The 15840-nt window shown below is 39.3% G+C and overlaps 1 protein-coding gene across 2 annotated transcripts in view; it reads right to left on the reverse strand.

Annotated features, from left to right (window-relative positions):
• SNX27 (sorting nexin 27) overlaps nucleotides 1-15840 on the reverse strand; it is a 94719-nt gene that overhangs the window by 53509 nt on the left and 25370 nt on the right. For both annotated transcript variants that reach the window (XM_004389535.2, XM_023724619.1), the window contains exon 2: nucleotides 13926-14157. In XM_004389535.2, coding sequence (XP_004389592.1) covers nucleotides 13926-14157 — 232 coding nt within the window. The remainder of the gene's footprint in view (nucleotides 1-13925; nucleotides 14158-15840) is intronic.

The raw sequence follows: 15840 nt of genomic DNA on the forward strand, positions 1-15840 counted from the left end.
TTCAGGAAAACAATATAAGAACAAAATGACAAATTAAATAGACAATTAGAAATCATACAAAAACAGCAACTAGAAATCTAGAAAATTAACAATAAAACATCAGAAACAGATAACTCGATGGAAGGACAAAGTTGTACAACTGAAATAAGAATTAGCAAAATAGAGGACAAATACTTTGATATCATTTTGTTTGAAGAACAATCAGAAAAAAAGAATGAAAAAAATGAAGAAAGCCTGAGTTATGTGGGACACTATGAAAAGGAATAATTTATACACAATGGGAATCCCAGAATAGGAGGAAACAAAAAACACCACGGAGAGAATTTCTGAAGATCTGCTGGAAGAAAACTTGCCCAGTATCATGAAAGACAAGAAGATTTTCATCCAAGAAGCTCAACAAACCCCAAATACAGGATAGATCCCAAAAGAAAGAAACCAAGACATATCATAATCAAACTTTCCAAGTCCAAAGATGATGAATTCTGAGAGCAGTTTAGAAAAAACGAAACATCACCTAAACAGGGACTCCGATAAGACTAAACTCTGATTTCTCGGCAGATACCATGCAGGCAAGAAGGCAATGGGACAGCATACATAAAACCCTGAAAGAACAGAATTGCCAACCAAGAATCATATACTCTGCAAAACTGTCTCTCAAATACGATGGCAAAATTAGGCCATTCCCAGATAAACAGAAATTAAGGGAATTTGTAAAAACCAGACCATTCTTACAAGAAATATTAAAGGGAGTCCTTCAGACAGAGAACCAACAGCAGTTAATAACCTGAGAGCAAGCCACATGACAGCATCACCAAGATGCCAACCCAGATAGAAATCTCAAAAGTAAAACAAAGCTACAGAACCAAAAACAGGAAACCAGAGATGGCAATATGAAATCAACGACAATTTCAAAACCAAAAGGGGGAACGAGTAGCGTAGTTACAGAACTTCCATATGGAGAGGAAGTCAAGGCGATTTCTAAAAATAACAAACTGTTTTAAACATTGGATGATAAACCTCACAGTAACCCAAAGAAAATTAACAAACCTACCCACCAACAAAAAGATAAAAATAAAAAAGACTCAGTAAACACAAAATCAACAAAAATGAAGGAAATGAAAAGACAGTCCATGAACAAAAAGAACTCAGCACAGAAAATTAAGTGGAACAAAGAAACTATCAATGCTATATAAAAAAGCATAATGAAATGACAGCAGTAGATACACATCTATCGATAATCACACTGAATGTAAACAGGTTAAATGCACCAGACAAGAGACAGAGAGTGGCAGAATGGGGGAAAAAAAAAAACATGATCCACCAATATACTGCCTAGAAGAGACACACCTTAGACACAAAGACATAAAGAGGTTAAAAATCAAAGGATGGGAAAAATATATCAAGCAAATAGTAAACAAAAAAGAACAGGACTGGCAATATTAACCTCCAATAAAATAGACTTTAAATCAAACTCCATCATAAGAGACAAGGAAGGACATTATATAATGATTATGGGACCAATCCATCAAGAGGCATAACCATAATAAAATCTATGCACCCAACGACAGAGCTCCAAAGTACGTAAAACAAACCCTAACAAAACTGAAAAGAGAAATAGCTCTATGGTAATAGCAGGAGACTTTAACACACCACTTTCAACGATGGACAGAACAACTAGAAAGAAATTCAACAAAGGTACAGAAGATCAAAATAACAATCAATCAACTTGCTCTCACAGACACATACAGAGCACTCTATCCAATAAGAGCACAGTACACATTCTTCTCCAGCACACACGCATCATTCTCTAGAATAGACCATATTGTAGGCCACAAAGCAAGCCTCAATAAATTCAAAAATATCAAAATAATACAAAGCATCTTCTCAGAACACTCCACTATAAAATTAGAAATCAATAACAGGAAGAACAAGGAAAAAAAATCAAATACTTAGCAACTAAATGACATCATGCTTAAAAACCACTGGGTAACAGCAGAAATTAAAGATGAAATTAAAAAATCCCTAGAATCAAAGAGAATGAAAATACAACATACCCAAACCTTTGGAACAGAGCAAAAGCAGTGCTCAGTGGCCAGCTTATAGCAATAAACACACATATAAAGAAAGAAGAAAAGGCCAAAATCAATACCTTAACCCAACAACCAGAACAAACAGAAAAAGAACAGCAAAAGAAATCCACACAGCCTCCAGAAGAAAGAAAATAATAAAGATTAGAGCACAAATAAACAAAACAGAAAACCAACTGAAACAAGACTAGAAGCTGGTTCTTTGAAAGGATCAATACAACCGACTAACCACTGGCCAAACTTATAAAAGAAAAAAAGAAGATGCAAATAACCCAAGTAAGAAATGAGATGGGCAACATCACAACAGAATCAACTGAAATAAAAAGGATAACAGAATAGTATGAAAAATTATACGCCAAAAAATTCGAAACCCTAGAAGAAAAGGACAAATTCCTAAAAACACACTACCTACCCAAATTAACACAAACTTAGGCAGAAAATCGGAATAAACTCAAAAGAAGAAACTGAAGAGGTCATTAAAAAAAAAACTACCAACAATAACAACAAAAATCCTGGCCTGGAGGACTTCATAGGAGAATTCTATCAAACATTCAGAGAAGAGCTCACACCAATACTACTCAAACTATTTCAGAGTATAGAAAAGGAAGGAATACTCCCAAATTCATTCTATGAAGCCAGCATAACCCTGATACCAAAGGCAGGCAAAGACACCACAAAAAAAGAAAATTACAGACTAATATCCCTAATGAATACACATGCAAAAATTCTCAACAAAATTCTAGCCCACAGAATTCAAAAGAGTATCAAAAAAATAATACATCATGACCAGGTCGGATGCATACCAGGTATACAAAGATGGTCTGATATTAGAAAATCCATCAAGGTAATCCACCACATAAATAAAACAAAGGAAAAGAATCACATGCTCATCTCAAACGATGCAGAAAAGGCATCTGATAAACTCCAACACTCATTCCTGATTAAAAATTCTCATCAAAATAGGAATAGAAGGAAAATTCCTCAACATCATTAAGGGCATATACACAAAACCAACAGCCAACATTATTCCCAATGGAGAAAGACTGAAAGCATTCCACCTGAGAATGGGAACCAGACAAGGATGCTTTTTATCACCACTCTTATTCAACACCGTACTGTGAGTCCTAGCTAGAGGAATAAGTCAAGAAAGGGAAATAAAAGGTATCTAAACTGGTAAAGAAGAAGTACAACTACCCCCTATGCACAGAAGATATGATCCTGTACATAGAAAATCCTAGATAATCCAAAAGAAAGCTATTATAAATAACAGAAGGATTCAGTAAAGTGGCAAGATACAAGATCAACGTACAAAAATCAGTCAGATTCCTCTACATTAACAAACAAAATTCCAAAAGCAAAAACAATACCATTTACGATAACCCCTAAAAAGATAAAGTACTTAGGAATAACCTAATTAGGGACGTTTAAAAGACTTATACAAAGAAACAACAAAACAATGTTGCAAGAAACCAACAGACCTACATAAACAGAAAAACATACCATGCTCATGGATAAGCAGACTCAACAGTGTGAAAATGTCATGTCTATACAAAGCAATCTACAAATACAATGCAATCCTGATCCAATACCAACAGCATTCTTTAAAGAGATGGAAAAACTAATCATTAACTTTACATGGAGAGGAAAGAGGCCCTGGTAAGTAAAGTGTTACTGAAGAAGAACAAAGTTTAAGAAGCCTCGCACTACCTGACCTCAGAACCTACTATACAGCTATGGTAGTCAAAACAGCCTGGTACTGGTACAACCACAGACACACTGAGCAATGGAACAGAACTGAGAACCCAGATGTAAATCCATCTATCTATGGCCACCTGCTCTTTGACGAAGGCCCAAAATCCATTAAATGGGGGAAAAGACGGTCTTTTTAACAAATGGTGCTGGCAAAACCGGATGACCATCTGTAAAAAAATGAAACAGGACCCATACCTCACACCATACAAAAAACTAATTCGAATGGATCAAAGACTTAAATATAAAACAAAGAACTATAAAGATCATGGAAGAAAAACTACACTCAATGCTAGGGGCACTAATATACAGCATAAATAGGATACAAACAATACACAAACACCAGAAGATAATCTAGATAATTGGGATCTTCTAAAAATTAAACACTTACACTCATCAAAAGACCTCACCAAAAGAGTAAGAAGAGAATCTATGACTAGGAGAAAATTTTTGTCTATGACATATCTGACAACGGTCTAATCTCTAAAATCTATCGGAAAATCCAACATCTCTACAACAAAAAGACAAATAATCCAAATAAAAAATGGGCAAAAGATATGAAAAGACACTTCACCAAAGAAGACATTCAGGTGGCTAACAAATGCATGTGGAAATGCTTGTGATCACTAGACATTACAGAAATGCAAATCAGAACTACAATGAGATACCATCTCACCCCCGACATTATTGGCACTAATGAAAAAAAAAACAAAAAACAGAAAATAACAAATGCTGGAGAGGTTGCAGGGAGAGTGGAACTCTTATGCACTGCTGGTGGGAATGCAAAACGGTACAACCATTTTGGAAAATGATATGGTGCTTCCTTAAAAAGCTAGAAACGGAAACACCATGTGATCCAGCAATCCTACTCCTAGGAATATATCCTAGAGAAATAAGAGCTGTCCCATGAATAGACATATGCATGCCCATGTTCACTGCAATATTATTCACAATAGCAAAAAGATGGAAAACAACCTAAATGCCCATCAAGAGATGAATGGATAAACAAACTATGGTATATACACACAACAGAATACCATGCAACGATACAGGACAATGATGAATCTTCAAAACACCTCACAACATGGATGAATCTGGAGGGCGTTATGCTGAGTGAAGTAAGTCAATCACAAAAGCAGAAATACTATATGAGACCACTATCATAAAAACTCAAGAAAAAGTTTACACACAGAAAGAAACGATCTTTGTTGGTTATGAGGGAGGGGAGGGATAAAGAGGGAAAACTAACTGGATAGGTAAGTGGTAACTATGGTGAAGGGTAAGGCAGTACACAATACTGGGAAAGTCAGCACAACTTGACCAAGGCAAAGTCACAGAAGCTTCACAGATACATTCAAACTCGCTGAAGGACTGAGTTACAAGGCTAAGAGCTGGGGACCATGGTCTTGGGGGACATCTAGCTAAATTGGCAAAACATAGTTTATAAAGAAAACGTTCTATATCTGACTATGATGAGTAGCGTCTGGGGTCTTAAAAGCCTGCAAGGGGCCATCTAAGATACACCTCCTGGTCCCATCCCAGCTGGAGCAAAGGAGAATGAAGAAAACCAAAGACATAAGGGAAAGATCAGTGCAAAGGACTAACAGACCACAACTACCACAACCTCTGCCAGACTAAGCCCAGAACAATTAGATGGTGCCTGGCTACCACCACCGACTGCCCTGACAGGGATCACAACAGAAGGTCCCAGACAGAGTGAGAGAAAAATGTAGAACAAAATTCAACTTCACAAAAAAAAAGACCAGACTTGCTGGTCTGACAGAAACTGGAGAAACCCCCAGAATATGGACCCCGAACACCCTTCTAACTCAGCACTGAAGTCACTCCTAAGGCTCACACTTGAGCCCAAGAATAAACAGGGCAAACAATAACACACGGAAGAAAGTGCTTTGTAGTTCACTCACATATATGAGACTAAATGGGCACACTAGCCCAAAAGCAAAGATGAGAAGGCAGGAAGGGACAGGAAAATTGGACGAATGAAAACAAGGAACACGGAGTAGAGAAGGGGAGAGCGTTGACACATTGTGGGGTTGGCAACCAATGTCACAAAACAATTAGTGTATTGTTTAATGAGAAAATAATTTGCTCTGTAAACTTTCAGCTAAAGCATAATTAAAAAAAAAAAATACAAAGAAAATTATAAAACACTACTGCAAGAAACCAAGAGAGCTTCATAAATGGAAAAACATACCATGCTCGTAGATAGGAAGACTTAAAACTGTGAAAATATCAATACTACCCAAAGCAATCTATAGAGACGATGTGATCCCGATCCAAATTCCAACAACATGCTTTAACGAGATGGAAAAACTAATCATCAACTTTATATGGAAAGGAATGAGCCCCCAGATAAGTAAAGCATTACTGAAAAAGAAGAACAAAGTAGGAGGCCTCACACTACCCAATCTCAGAACTTACTATATAGCTACTGAAGTCAAAACAGCCTGCTACTGTACAACGACACACATGTAAACCAATGGAACAGGACTGAGAACCCAGAAATGAATCTATCCACCTATGGACACCCGATCTGCGACAAAGGGTCAAAGCCCATTAAATCGGGAAGAGACAGTCTCTTCAACAAATGGTGCCGGCAAAACTGGATATCCATTTGCAGAAAAACGAAACAAGATCCATACCTCACCCCATACACAAAAACTAACTCAAAATGGATCAAACACCTAAATGTAAAACCTAAAACCATAAAGTTCATGAAAGAAAACATATGGACAATGCTAGGGGCCCTAATTTATGGTATAAATAGAATATCAAGCTTAACTAAAAATGCTTAAACTCCAGAAGATAAACTAGATAACTAGGACCTCCTAAAAATTAAAATTTACGCTCATCAAAAGACTTATACAAGAGAGCGAAAAGAAAACGTATAGACCTGGAAAAAACATTTGGCAATGACATATCTGATAAAGGGTTAATCTCTAAAATATACAGAAAACTTCAACAACTCAACAACAACAACAAAAAAACCCACAAGCACCCCAATCACAAAATGGGCAAAGAACACGAAGACACTTCACCAAAGAGGACACTTAGGTAGCCAACAAATACATGAAAAGAAGCTTGTAATCACTGGCCATTAGAGAGATGCAAAACAAAACCACAATGAGATATCATCTCACCCCTGCAAGAATGGCACTGATGTAAAATTCAGAAAAGAATAAATGCTGGCAAGTTGTGGGGAGATTGGAACTCTTAATACACTGCTGGTGGGAATGTGAAATTGTATAACCACTTTGGAAAACGATATGATGCTTCCTCGAAAAGCTAGAAACAGAAATACCGTATGATCCAGCAATCCCACTCCTAGGAATATAGTCTAGAGAGAGAACAGCCATCACACGAGTAGACATATGCACACCCATGTTTACTGCAACACTATTCACAATAGCAAAAAGACGGAAACAGACTAAGTGCCCATCAACAGATGAATGGACAACCTATGGTAAAAACCCAAACCACACCCACTGCTGTTGAGTTGATTCCAATTCACAGCGACCCTATAGTACAGAGCAGAACTGCCCTATAGAGTTTCCAAGGAGCACCTGGTGGACTCAAACTGCCGACCTTTTGGTTAGCAGCTATAGTTCTTAACCACTGTGCCAGCAGGGTTTACGGAATACTGAGCAACAATAAAGAACAATGACTTCGCGAAACATCTCACATCATGCACAAACCTGGAGGGCATAATGCTGCTTGAAATAAGTCAATCAAAAAAGGACAAATATTGTATGAGACCACTATTATAAAAACTCAAGAAAAGGTTTACATACAGAAAGAAACAATCTTTGATGGTTATGGGGGAGGGAAATCACTAACTAGATAGTAGACAAGTGTTAACTTTCGTGAAGGGAAAGGCAATACACAATAAAGGGGAAGTCAGCACAACCTGACCGAGGCAAAGGAAGACCCTTAGAGGAACACAAGGAAAAAAAAAAGGTAACCACAGTAAATAATACAATATATACGACCCTACAACAACAGTAAAAACAAATAATAACTTAGAAGCAGATACACAGGCAGATACGCATGCTAAATAGGGAGAGGAGGGTGTGTAGGACTATACCCATGTACACAGATACGTTAGACTGTGGATATTTTCACAGGCATATTTGAATGTACCGCATGTATATTCATGTATATAATAGAGCATAAAGGGAGCACAGTCATAGAAGCTTTCTAGACACATCCAAACACCTTGGGGGACTGAGCTGCTGGGGTTGAGGACCATGGTCTCAGGGGACATCTAGGTCAACTGGCATAACACAGTTCATAAAGAAAATGTTCTACATCCTACTCTGGTGAGTAATGTCTGGGGTCTTAAAAGCTTGCAAGTGGCCATCTAAGATACATCTACTGGTCCCATCCCGTCCTGAGCAAAGGAGAATGCAAAAAACCAAAGACACAAAGAAAATATTAGTCCAAAGGACTTATGGACCACATGAACCACAGTCTCCACCAGCCTGAGCCCAAACGAACTAGATGGTGCCTGGCTACAACCACCGACCACTCTGACAGAGATCACAATAGAGGGTCCCAGACAAAGCAGGAGAAAAACACAGCACAAAATTCAAATTTACAAAAAAGACCAGACTTACTGGTCTGACAGAGACTGGAGGAACCGCCAAGACTATGGCCCCCGGACACCCTTCTAACTTAGAACGAAAGCCACTCTCAAAGTTCACCTTTCAGACAAAGATTAGAAAAGGCCTATAAGACAATAGATCAATCAAGTACAGGCATACCTCACTTCTTTTGTGCTTTGCTTTATTGCACTTCACAGATACTGTGTTTTTTACAAATTGAAGGTTTGTGGCAACCCTGCATCGAGCAAGGGTATTGGCATCATCTTTCCAACAGCATGTGCCCACTTCATGTCTCTGTGTCACATTTTGGTAAGTCTCACAATATTTCAAACTTTTTCATTATTATTTTATCTGTTATTGTGTGATTTGCGATCAGTGATCTTTGGTGTTACTACTGTAACTGTTTCGGGGGCACGCAAACCACGCCCATATAAGACAGCGAACTTAATCAATAAATGTTGTGTGTGTTCTGACTGCTCCACCGACCAGCATTCCCCATCTCTCTCCAACTCTCCTCAGGCCTCCCTATTCCCTGAGACACGACAATATTGAAATTAGGCCAATTAATAACTCTACAATGGCTTCTAAGTGTTCAAGTCAAAGGAGGAGTCACAGAGTCACATGTCTCTCACTTTAAAGCAAAAGAGCTAGAAATTATTAAGCTTAGTGAGGAAGGCATCTTGAAAGCCAAGATAGGCCAAAAGCTAGGCCTCTTGCACCAAACAAGTTAGTCAAGTTGTGAATGCAAAGGAAAAGTTCTTGAAGGAAATTAAAAATGCTACTCCAGTGAACACACTAATGATAAGAAAGCAAAACAGCATTATTGCTGATATGGACAAAGTTTTAGTGGTCTGGATAGAAGATCAAACCAGCCACAACATTCCCTTAAGCCAAAGCCTAATCCAGAGCAAGGCCCTAACTCTCTTCAATTCTGTGAAGGCTGAGAGAGGTGAGGAAGCTGCAGAAGAAACGTGTGACACTGGCAGAGGTGGGTTCATGGGGTTTAAGGAAAGAAGCCGTCTCCATAACATAAAAGTGCAAGGTGAAGCAGCAAGTGCTGACGTAGAAGCTGCAGCAAGTTATCCAGAAGATCCAGCTAAGATAATTGATGAAGGTGGCTGCACTAAACAACAGATTTTCGATGTAGACAAAACAGCCTTATATTGAAAGAAGATGCCATCTAGGACTTTCATAGCTAGAGAGAAGTCAATGCCTGGCTTCAAAGCTTCAAAGGACCAGCTGACTCTCTTGTTAGGGGCTAATGCAGCTGGTGACTTTAAGTTGAAGCCAATGCTCACTAAAATTCCGAAAATCCTAGGGCCCTTAAGAACTACACTAAATCTACTCTGCTTGTGCTCTGTAAATGGAACAACAAAGCCTGGATGACAGCGTATCTGTTTACAACATGGTCTACTGAATATTTTAAGCCCACTGTTGAGACCTACTGCTCAGAAAAAAAAGATTCCTTTCAAAATATTACTGCTCATTGACAAGGCATGTGGTCACCCAGAGCTCTGAGGGAGATGTGCAAGGAGATTAACGTTGTTTTCATGCCTGCTAACACAACACTCATTCTGCAGCTCATGGATCAAGGAGTCATTTTGACTTTGAAGTCCTATTATTTAAGAAATACATTTTGTAAAGCTATAGTTGCCATACACAGTGATTCCTCTGATGAATCTGGGCAAAGTAAACTGAAAACCTTCTGGAAAGGATTCACCATTCTAGATGCCATTAAGAACATTCGTGATTCATGGGAGGAGGTCAAAATATTAACATTAACAGGAGTCTGCAAGAAGTTAATTCCAACCCTCATGGATGACTTTAAGGGGTTGAAGAGTTCAGTGTAGGAAGTAACTGTGGATGCGGTGGAAACAGCAAAAGTATTAGAAGTGGAGTCTGAAGATGTGACTGAATTGCTGCAATCTCATGATAAAATTTTAACAGATGAGCAGTTGCTTCTTATGGGTAAGCAAAGAAAGTAGTTTCTTGAGATGGAATCCACTCCTGGTGAAGATGCTGAGAACACTGTTGAAATGACAACAAAGGATTTAGAATATTACAGAAACTCAGTTGATAAAGCAGCGGCAGGGTTTGAGAGGATTGACTCCAATTTTGAAAGAAGTTCTCCTGTGGGTAGAAGGCTGTCAAACAGCATCACATGCTACAGAGAAATCTTTCGTGAAAGGAAGAGTCAATCGATGTGGCAAACTTCATTGTTGTCTTATTTCAAAAAATGCCAGAGCCACCCCAACCTTCAGCAACCACCACCCTGATCAGTCAGCAGCCGTCAATTTCTAGGCAGACCCGCCCCCAGCAAAAAGATTAGGACTCGCAGAAGGCTCAGATGATGGTTAGCATTTTTTTAGCCATAAAGTACTTTTCAATTAAGGTGCGTGCATGGTTTTTTTAGACATAATGCCATTGCACACTTAACAGACTACAGAATAGTGTAAACATGATTTTTACACACACTGGGAAACCAAAAAATTCGTGTGACTTGCTTTCTTGCGATAGTCGCTTTATTGCAGTGGTCTGGAACCAAACCCGCAATATCTCCGAGTTATGCCTGTACAGAAGGGCAAATGGGCAACCCTTGCCCGAAGGCAAAGATGATAAGGCAGGCACGGGCAGGAAAACTGCACAAATGGGAATGGAGAACTGGGAGTGGAGAGGGGGAGAATGCCAACACATTGTGGGAATTGCAACCAATGTCATGAAAAAAACTGTATATAAATTTTTGAATGATAAACTAATCTGCTCTGCAAACGTTCACCTAAAGCACATTAAAAAAAAATTTGAAAAAAAAAAAGGAATGAACCTTGAAAACATTATGCTAAGTGAAAGAAGCTGGTTACAAAGGACCACATACAATTTCATTTCTATGAAACCTCCAGAATTGTCAATCTACAGAGAGAGAAAGCAGATTAGCGATTGCCTAGGGCGGGGGAGGACAGACGTTTATGACAATGTTCTAAAATTGTTTTTGGTGATGGTTACACAACTCTGTGAAGATAAGAAAACTACTGGATTGTACACTTTAAATTAGTGACTTTCATGGTATCTGAATCTTACTTCAATAAATATATTTTTAAAAAGAGTTAAAACAATAAAGCTTCTACAAGAAAACACAGAAAAAAATTGGTGTCCTTGGGTTAAGCAGACTTCTTAGAACACAAAAAGCATTATCCATAAATGAAAAACTGATATACTGAACTTCATCAAAATTTAAAACTTCTGTTCTTTGAAAGACGCTGTTAAAAAAGAAAGGACAAGCCACAGACTGAGAGAAAATATCTGCAAAACATCTATCTGGTAAAAGACTTATATCTAGAATATATAAAGAACACTTACCAAAAAATAAGCAGATAAACAACCCAATTTTTTAAATGGGCAAAAGAGTGGAGCAGATACTTCACCAAAGAAGATACATGAATGGCCATTAAGCACATGAAAAGAAGCTCATTAGCTAAATGCAAATTACAACAAAATACCCACCACACGCCCACCAGGATAGCTACAATTAGACTGAAAATATCAAGTGTTGAAGAGACTGTGGAGCCACTGGAACTCTCCACTGCTTACGAGAATGCAACAATGGTACAGCCGCTTGGAAAACAGCCTGGCACTTTCTTACAAGGTTAAACTTACAAGTATCGTACGACCCTGCAATTCCATTTCTAGATATGTACTCAAGAAAAATGAAAACGTATGTCCACATAAAGACCTGTACATTAATGTTATTTCACAGCAACTTTAGTCATAAGAGCGAAAAACTGGAAGCAATCGAAATGTGCATCACAAGCGAACGGATAAACAAACTGTCCGAACAAAGGCATACAACGGAACACAGTCAGCAGTTAAAAAGGAACGACTGATATATATGCAACAAGGTGGAGCAATCTTAAACGGATTAGACTAAGAGAAAGAAGGCGGACCGAAAGACCACATATTGTATGATTTCGTTTACTTACCATTCTAGAAGAAACAAACTACAATGACAGAAAGCAGATCCGCGGTTGCCAGGGACAACGGTGGTAGGGGAAGGGGACTGACTGCAAAGGGGCACAAAGGAACTTGTTGGGGTGATGGGAATGTGCTGTGCCTTGACTGTGGTGATGATGTGGTAATAAGACTATATACTTTTGTCAAAATTCATAAACTTAAGTACTTAAAATACGTGAATGTCAATGCAGGTAAACTAGGCTCAAAACAGGACAATTTTTAGTTTCATTCCTTTTCTCAAGTCTACGGAGGTTCCCAAGGTCTTAGGTGATTCCCTACAGGTCTCAACATCCAGTCTGCTCTACTCTGGGGACCTGACCTTGACTTCAACCTCTCACATGCCTTGCGATTCCAAGCACAGCACTCCTGCGGTATAAAACTCTACGTTCTGTGTGTATGGTTCTCAGAATACAGAGACCATGGAGACGTAAAAGCTATGTTACCTTCTCTAGCTCAATTACAGATGCTGTCAAACATTATTTGGTCCTTCCACAACCTTTCTAGCTTCCTTGCTTTTCTCATCCCCCCACTAAAAAAGATTTATCGTAATGTCTAGTAGCTCATTCCTATCCAAGGGACAAATTCCAGTTTCAGAGACTGCAACTTTAGTCAGCAGGTCAGCTTTAAATGACAGACTCTGTCTGCCAAGATCTAATAGAACCCACTGCATCTTCTACAAAGAATACTGGACATTTTTCATTATATCACACTCCTAAAATAATCAAAGGCAAATAAAGCATACTGCAACAAGAGAACATTTAAGCCGACTGGGCTATCAGTGGCAATGAGGTCTGTAAGAACAAATGGTATGCAGGCAAGGGGCTGGCACACATAACCCAGAACTCAAGATGGGCTTTCTTGCACACCTACAACAGCAACATACTGGAAATGTGTAACACAGCCCATGGGACCCACATTCAGAGCATAATTAGGACCTAGAGGAAAAACAAGAGTTAATCATTCACACAGATAGCTCCCAACAGGGAGACGGAACACGGCATGGAGAGGAGGGGAGGGCACACGCAGGTTCTGAAACGGATGAGGCTGTGCCACCCAGTGTTTCAGAAGACACCGCCTTCTTTAATTAATCTTGCTCTACAGCTTCAGAGTCAACAGGGAGAGACTGCTGTCAGCAAAGAGAAAGGGCAACCACCACCAAAAAATAAACAAACAAAAAACCCTTCACACTGGTTTATAACAGACCAGAATGCAAACTTCAAACCGTTCTGAAAACAAAATGGAATTATACTTCAGCAAAAACAGGACTCTTCATTACTACAGTTCACCCCCTCCAGTAAATCAAGATCGGCGTCTTTTAGTTACATGCGAGCCCATCTTCCTGATAAACAAACGGACCTAAGGTGCAGTCTTTATTCTCCAGCTCTCACATACATCATAAACAATAAGGTGGGGCAAACAAAAGCTCGGTGTCTGAGGACTGAGTTGGGCTGACACTCACCACAAACTTCTCAGCATTCTGCTCCACATGTTTGTATGTGGGGACCGATATGGGCACTGCTTGCTTTTCTGTGTAATCATAAAATGACTGTCCCAACGAGTCGTCACTGGGATCTAGGTTATCCGCCTCATGAGGAGGTACAGATAACACGGTCAAGATCAATTCCTTCTCGCCTGCTCGGATCAGGTCCACCACCTGCTTGTGTGTCGCCCCCTCAACATTCACGCCGTTCCTAAGGGGAAAAAGGGAAAAAGACAATCCCATAAACCAGAAGGGTCCAAACACCTTGTATCTTCCACCCTCCTGCCCCCACTCCAGTTAACACTCAACATGAACCATGAAATCAAAAGATTAATTTGGTTCTGGAAAAGTTTACGTTTTCACAGATCCTAACGTGAAAACTGGGAATTTTGGGGGGAGAATGGAAACAGGTGAGAAGACCCACCCTACCTCTAGACTGGAATCCCACACACAATCCAGGAAAGCACACGGGGAACAGAGGGGGAAGCTGAGGAGGAAATAAAGCTTTTTAAGCGCAACAGTCCAATTTCCTCATCCTGGGTAAGCATGCATACAATGCAATCAAAGTGGCTTTTGACAATCCTGCCATCTGCACTGCGCTCTGCTCTTTTTTAAACCTCATGGGGATTCTGTTAAAAGAAACTTTTCACAAGATGCGTACCTTAATTTGTAAATAAAGACTCAAAAGTACGACTCCGGGTAATTTCTTTACACCTACATCCAATTTCTCCTCACATCTCCAAATGAGTCAACTTCATTTTCCTTTCAACCGGGTTTCATTGCCCTGGAAGTTAAATGGCATTTATTTCCATATATAGCTGGCTTCCTACATCACTTGGTTTTAAAAAGGCAAGGAGATTACCTCTCTAAAATCTCATTAACTGACCCAACTTCCTTTGTTCTCCCACTCACTCCAATTCAACTCTCTCAGGAGTCTATCTACTTTTTTCCTGGTCTGTGCTATCTCAAAGATCTAATTAGCTCAAACTAGAAAATATATGTCCATGGTTACATAGCAAATCAACCTACATACTCATTCTCCTTCCTGTTTCACTGTATAAAAAGGCTGAAACTAGGAATAGCACAGGTTTGGAAGAACAATAATTTTGTGAAGAAAGATGCTGAGTCTCACAAAACTCACTCAGCAAACCCAAATACCTTCCCAGACTGCTGACCAGCCTGCTGTCTCAGCAATAGCCACTGGGCCGCTGGCCCAGAAGTTCCCTCCCTGGCTGTCTCCAAAGAGTTAGGAAACACACACCTGGCCTCTAATCAATGTGATATTTAAAGCTTATCTACTCTTTAATCTCTTTGTCACTCCTGTTCCAAACTATTAGGGTTCTTCCTTCCTGAAAACGAGGTGAAGTTTAGTAACAAGCCTTCCATCAACTTTTCAGTCACTGGACTTGTCTCTGTCAGAGTCTGGTATCTGAAACATCCACTTACATAAACACAACAGGCTGGTGATCGCCCAGCTAGCCTCCTTCCTTATTTTCAGCTTAACAAACAAGACAATAAATTCAGCACACCTGACACTTCACAACCTAAAAGTCTACACACAAAAATACTCAGTAACCTTACAACAGGCCAGTTGTAGGAGAAAATAAAGAGCACTTTCCATTGATGGAAACTGGGCTTTTTAAACTTGGATCAGGTCAGGCTAGTGATCACGGTCAACTCTCGCATCATACAGCAAGAGGGTAAAATGGAAAGAAAATGGGCTTTGGAGCCAGATCTATCTGGGTTCAAATCCTGGCTCTACCTATTAGCCGCAAAATTGGTTCTGATCAAGTTATTTAGTCCTTCTTAGCCTCGCTTTCCTCATATGTAGAATGGGGACAATAATAACTCCCTAACAGGGTTGTTGTGAGAACTAATGTAACAAAACATATAA

Source organism: Trichechus manatus, unplaced genomic scaffold (assembly GCF_000243295.1).
Source record: "Trichechus manatus latirostris isolate Lorelei unplaced genomic scaffold, TriManLat1.0 scaffold00250, whole genome shotgun sequence".
Taxonomy (NCBI): domain Eukaryota; kingdom Metazoa; phylum Chordata; class Mammalia; order Sirenia; family Trichechidae; genus Trichechus; species Trichechus manatus.